Source organism: Rutidosis leptorrhynchoides, chromosome 4 (genome assembly GCF_046630445.1).
Source record: "Rutidosis leptorrhynchoides isolate AG116_Rl617_1_P2 chromosome 4, CSIRO_AGI_Rlap_v1, whole genome shotgun sequence".
Lineage (NCBI taxonomy): Eukaryota > Viridiplantae > Streptophyta > Magnoliopsida > Asterales > Asteraceae > Rutidosis > Rutidosis leptorrhynchoides.
The window spans coordinates 75,880,655-75,887,198 of NC_092336.1; the positions used below are offsets into that span (position 1 = coordinate 75,880,655).

General features: G+C 31.7%; 1 protein-coding gene across 1 annotated transcript; it reads right to left on the bottom strand.

The window, feature by feature from the left end:
- Positions 1-3,749: 3,749 nt before the first annotated feature.
- LOC139840731 (beta-D-glucosyl crocetin beta-1,6-glucosyltransferase-like) lies at positions 3,750-5,939 on the bottom strand. The gene is made up of 2 exons (XM_071830980.1): positions 5,341-5,939; positions 3,750-4,553 (listed from the first exon to the last, which is right to left on the bottom strand). Exons 1-2 carry the CDS (start codon positions 5,937-5,939, stop codon positions 3,803-3,805), a joined length of 1,350 nt encoding a protein of 449 aa, XP_071687081.1. The 3' UTR covers positions 3,750-3,802.
- Between the last annotated feature and the right edge of the window lie 605 nt (positions 5,940-6,544).

The following is a 6,544-nucleotide window of genomic DNA, read 5'->3' on the forward strand; positions in this document are numbered from 1 at the left end:
AATGAGTATGAGAATCATGATGAAATTAAGATATTGTAAGATATTGATTTAAAGAAAAAATATCGTTTTAATTATTTTACTATTATTATTATTAAAAGTATTATTAATATTAAAACTATCATTTTTTCTAAAATTATTATTTTTAATAAAAATATCATTGTTAATATGAAACATCATTATTATTATCATTTTAGTACTATTGTTAATAAAAATTATCATTTTATTATTTTTAGAAAATATAATTATTGTTATTTTTATTAGTAGAATAATAATAATTATTACAAAATAATACAACTTTTACTTATTATTATTATTTTATCAAATAAATATGTGATACAAAGATATTTTACTACGTATAATATAATTACATTAATAATACCTATTATATTATTTTTATGATATTAAATGAACTTTATAAATTTTATTACTTAAGATATATAAAAGTATATTTTTATTATATAAATTTTAATATAAAGATTTATTTACTAATATAAGAACTATATTATTTACTTTAATAAAATCTATTAAAAATATTTAAATAAATAAAACGACTATATTTAAACTATATAATAATCATGTATAAATTTTGGAAGACATTTTGGTCAATATGACTTTTGTTGACTTTTGCATATTTAGTCTCGAGCATTAGGATTGTGATACACTACGACTTGACCTAAATTGTTAGACAGATATTGATCAAACATATAAATATATATAATTAATATAGGTTCGTGAATCCAAGGCCAACATTGCACTTGTTCAATGACGTCATATATATTTTTACTACAAAATACAGTATAGTGAGTTTCATTACTCCCTTTTTAAATGCTTTTGCAATATATATTTTGGGACTTAGAATACATTCGCTGATTTTATAAATGTTTGATGAAATAGACACAAGTACTCAAAAATTACATTCTATGGTTGGATTATCGAAATCGAATATCACCCTTTTAGCTTCTAACCTAAGAATTAGGGAACAGTACCCCTAATTGACGCGAATCCTAAAGATAGATCTATGGGCCTAACAAACCCCATCCGAGGTACGGATGCTTTAGTACTTCGATTTTTATACAGACGAGAAGATTCTGCTATACAGACGAGAGGATTCTGTTTTGGGGATATTCTATATGCATCTTGTTAATGTCGGTTACCAGGTGTTCAGCATATGAATAATTTTACCTTAATGCAGACAAGAAGATTCTGCTTGAGGATTATGTTTATGAAAAATGAAAATCTTGTGGTCTATTATATTATTGGAAATGATTTTACCTTTATGCAGACGAGAGGATTCTGCTATTGGAATTATGTTTAATAAAAAAATCTTGTGGTTTATTAAAATAATGGAAATGAATGATTATGATAAACTAATGAACTCACCAACCTTTTGGTTGACACTTGAAAGCATGTTTATTCTCAGGTTTGAAAGAAATCTTCCGCTATGCATTAGCTCATTTTATGGATATTACTTGGAGTCATTCATGGCATATTTCGAAAGACGTTGCATTCGAGTCATTGATTTCATCAAGATTATTATTAAGTCAATTATAGTTGGATGTATTATGAAATGGTATGCATGCCGTCAACTTTAGATGTGAATAAAGTTTGTCTTTTAAAAATGAATGCAATGTTTGTAAAATGTATCTAGGTCAAATACCTCGCGATGTAATCAACTATTGTGAATCGTTTATAATGTATATGAACGGGTCCTTTTAGAGGTGATTCGAGACTCCTCTCCGGTGTCAACTAGGTAAGTTGACAAGGTTAGTTGCACATGATTATTGGCTGTTTTATTTGAATCGGGGTTCAGGACCGAGGTGATTCAAGGTGTGTGCAGCGGTGATAAGGAGGCCAATGGTGAAAATACTTGGTGTTAGTATTTTTGGTGACGAAGAAGATAAATGTTCGTCAAGGTGGAGATTGTTGAACGGTTGTTCATATTGACAAACATTTAAATTGGTATACACATGGAATAAATATGGGTAACTATTTGTAAATAGTGGAAGCCACCTTTGTTGAAGGAATTATTGGTTTTACACGTGCTAAGTCAAATAAGGCCACCTAGGTACTATTCAACGGAAGACTTTAAGAATGTGATGCATGTAAATCTGCATGTATAAATAGAGATCATGTAGAAAGGAGAAAAGGCATCCAGAGAAAGGGATCAATTATCACAAATGAGGGAAAACACAGTTGATCGATAATATCAACGGAGTGTGTTTATTTGTGAGGAAGAGTTTTATTCTTGTAAGGAGTGTAAAAGAGTGTGCGGGAAACTTAGATTTTATACTAAAATCTAAGGGGCTTGGGTTTGGGTTTAACTCATAGTGTATTTTTTCTTGTACCGGGTTCTTTTATATTATAAGTATAAAGGAGACTCTTGGGGTGGATGTAGGCAGGGTTTGCCGAACCACGTTAAATCGTCTTATTATCAGTTACTTTATTTGCTTTCTATTATTTCTCGTAAGTTTGTCTCAAACAAATTATATCCTCGTTTCCGCTGGGGTGGGTGCGCTAGGCAAATTGTCATAACAATAATACTAGAAAATGAAATCGGGACAGGTTTAGTGTTAACCCTTAACATTTGTCTAAACAATCTCAAACCCTCATCAAACAAACCATTTTGCACACATGCTTGCAATAATAGAACACCGTCAAACTCAGAAATAGTTGAGAAGATCCAAGTTTGAACAACAGTGTCAGCTTTCTTCCAAACCTCGGTTGCCCGTTCTTTTGCAGTTGGTGCGGCTTTGAGAAATTTCCCGACTTCAAAACCTTCGCAATGGATTGTAAACAATTTGCTCCAATGAGGATAGTTGAGTTTTGTGATGTCAAGTTTGATGGGAATGAGATGAGAGATGGTATAGATTTTGTCATACTTGCTCATTGTGCTGTGAAAGAAGATTAAGAAGAAGCAGTCAAACAAGAAAACTTGCACTTAAAAAAATAAAAAATAAAAAAAAAGCGACTGTGGGATATTACTAGGTTTTTTTTGTTTTTTTTTTTTTTTTTTTTTTTTTTTTTTTTTTTAAAGAAAATATGTAGCTCTGATTACCATGTTGAATGTATACATAATATGGAAATAATGATCAGAGGGAGGATTTTATTACTTGTGCATGTCGATTACATTGAACAAGCAGAACATATATAGCCACTTAGAAAACCTAATGCTACCACAAAACTAATGGACAAGAGTAATAAGGCCCTTATAAATTAGGCTTACAAAGATAATATATATGGATAAATATAAATGAGTCCATCTAACACAAACTACATGAATTTGCATACCCTGTTTTATCAAACCGTGTCTAACTCCATACCCATGAATCAGCAACAATAAGAAGAACCTAGTTTCATATTTTTTCATTATATATGTTAATTTATGCATAGCCTAGAACATGTGTGGTAAACATCTTGTTTTGCCATCATTTCAGAAACTTCCTCCCACTTTAATAACTTATTCTATTCAATATATATATATATATATATATATATATATATATATATATATATATATATATATATATATATATACATATATATATATTTGGCTTTCTCAGATCGTGACTATTTTTAAGTTATAAACTATGATTATATCATTGTTGCTAACTTATATGATCATATTCTTTAGTTTAATTGATATCAACATGCATATTAGATAATTTTCTCTTGGATACACAAAGTTGTATTATTCATTATCAAATTACTGAAATCAATACAAAACCATTACATTGCATACATAAATCACTTATATAGGTAGCTCATAGAAAGAAATATTGGGAAGTTTTAACCTAAAAACCTCCTACATGGTATGCTTCCTCTCTTGATTGATATGTATCAATCGTTTAGTTAGTTCGTCGATCTCGTCCTCTCCCTTTGACATCAAATCGTTACTAATTTCCCTAACTTTTTTTCGCACATGGTCCCCTCGCGTCCCCAATACCACCTCCCTAACCACTTTCGCCACCACTTCTCGATTCACTTTGCCACTCGTTCCCTCTCTTTCAATCTCCAATCCCACACCAACCTCTACGACCAACCTAGCATTTAAAGGCTGATCTACGTGCATTGGCATTGCTATTATTGGAACACCAAATGTTATGCTTTCCAAAATTGAACTCCATCCACAATGACTTAAAAACCCTCCAATACTTTGATGGCTTAAGATCATAGTTTGTGGAGCCCACCCTTCTACTACTCTTCCTCTCTCGCCTACCCTCTCGAAAAATCCTTTTGGCAAAACATCTTCAACCTTGATTCCATCCTTCTCTTTAGAAACTCTAACCACCCATATGAAGTTTAAGTTGCATAGTTCTAACCCATGTGCTATCTCTTCCATTTCCTCACTTGTCAAAAAATACTCACTCCCAAATGACACGAAAACGCATGATCGTTTCTCCTTCTTGTTAAGCCAATGAATGAGGCCTAAAGAATCGTCTTCAATAAGGGGTTCTTGATCAACTAGAAGACCAATCGGGATAACTTGTCTTTTAGATGTCCTTGTTACATAGTCAATATATTTACCCTCAATTTCTCTAGAGCTTTTGATCAACCTGAAAAACAAAAGAATATTTGAAACTTATTTGAAAAACATAAGTGCTTGATAAAACAGAATGATTAAATGTTGAATAATTCAAAGATACAAAACAAAATATTGAATTTAGTTCAGAATAACAATAACATATTTGATAATCAATTACGAATAATATAAGATTACCATTGCAACCTTATTTATGAACAAAGAAAAAAATTTGTTTGAGAAGTAAACTAGATTTAATTTAAAAAAGGATATTAGAAGCACATAGATGTACTAAATGATTATGAGGGTTTTTCAACTATGGGTGTTCAATATTCGGTTTTAGTTTCTGTTTTAAATTTGAATTCCGTTTATGATTCTACTTTTTTAAATTCGGTTTAATCGGAAACCGAAGTCAAAATTGAATTAAACTAAAAGTTATAAATTAAATATATAGACGAAAAACTGATCATATAATCAGAGTTGGATTCAAATCGCTTTGTTAAATTATTTTGATTAAATTATGATTTTTGTGGTTTTAACCGAAACCTAGCCGTATTCGAATTCGGTTTGGTTCGATTCGGTTTCGATTTTAATTTTTGAATTCGGTTTCGGTTTCTGTTTGCATCCAAAATTTCAAACTGAACAAACCTAACCGAATAAACTAAGAAAATCGAAAACAACCGATGAATCCCTATTTTCAACCCTTAATGGTCCAACACACATTTTGTAGTCATTCATCATTATTTGTCATTCAAAAGTTACCAACAAACGCAATTAATATTGAACGGATATTCATTGATGAATTATTTAATTAAACTAACCTTAAGTTGCAACTATCTGTTGGGTTAACTCTTTCGAAGTCATCAGCTGTAATACCATTTATCACAGGAAGAACCTTATCGTTCTCGAATTCATGAATATGAATCCTATCAAAAGGGAACTCGCCCAAGGGAGCTACCATTTCTTTCAAATAAAAGGATGTAAATGCGGCACTAAATGTTACAAAATCAATAGTTGGGATCCCAACTGACCAAGCAACCTCTCCTACCCACATGACCGCGCAATCATGAATAACAAAATCAGGTTTGAGGCTGCAATATATGTCTAATAACTCGGGCTTCGACATCTTAAAGGCTTCTTTGAGGGTGTCCATGAGATGGGGAGGGAGGCCATTGGTAGTGTGGTAATGAGGTGGGAGGTTAGGCAGCGTTGGGAGGTTGATTTCGACAAGTTTGATGGATTCGGTGTAAGGTGTGGACAGTTTTTTTGTGACGGATAACAAATTGATGGGTGTAGAACAAAGGTAAATGAAAGTATTTCTTTTACTAAGTTTCTTGGCTAGCTGTAAGAATGGTGAGATGTGACCATGGGCTAACCAAGGTAGCATCAACACTTTTAAAACTCTTTTTGGTTCACCCATGTTGTTTATGTCTTGATACAACACTTTTATTTTTGAGTTATGTCATGAGGATTGAACATCCATATATATATATGGTGTATATGTATATACATCTCATGCGACATCACACCCATACGTAGCAGATACAAAGTTGTACATGTCATAATGAAAATGAAATATCAGGGAGTAGGTGGACAGACGCACATTGATTGATTGAAACATTTAAATTGTATCCGATGTGTACAATCAATTTGTAGCTTCATAAAAAGATTTGCAGAAAATCACATAAATGATTCTCATGGTGTACACCACTAAAACTATTTTAGAGTCATAAAGTACAACATTAAAAAAATATACTGTATACAAATATACATAATATATAAAAACAGATCAAATGATTTAGTGCATATACAAATTATACAGATCCGACGATCAGAATGAGTAGACCTACCAAATGATTTACTTTTAACAATGATTGCATTAAACCGTCCTTTCAAGAGCAAAATTCTGGTATGCCATACCACATGCTACGAACGTGATGGCAAATTTGTCACTTAACCCCACCCACGACCCACTTAAACAGAAAAAGCCATACCACATGTCGATATTGTAGATAACCCGATCGC

Excerpts from the sequence above, each read along its gene's own strand:
- LOC139840731 (XM_071830980.1), bottom strand. The coding sequence starts at position 5,939 with ATGGGTGAACCAAAAAGAGTTTTAAAAGTGTTGATGCTACCTTGGTTA. Across the intron at positions 4,554-5,340 it reads ACAGATAGTTGCAACTTAAG|GTTGATCAAAAGCTCTAGAG; the intron begins GTTAGTTTAATT and ends TTTGTTTTTCAG.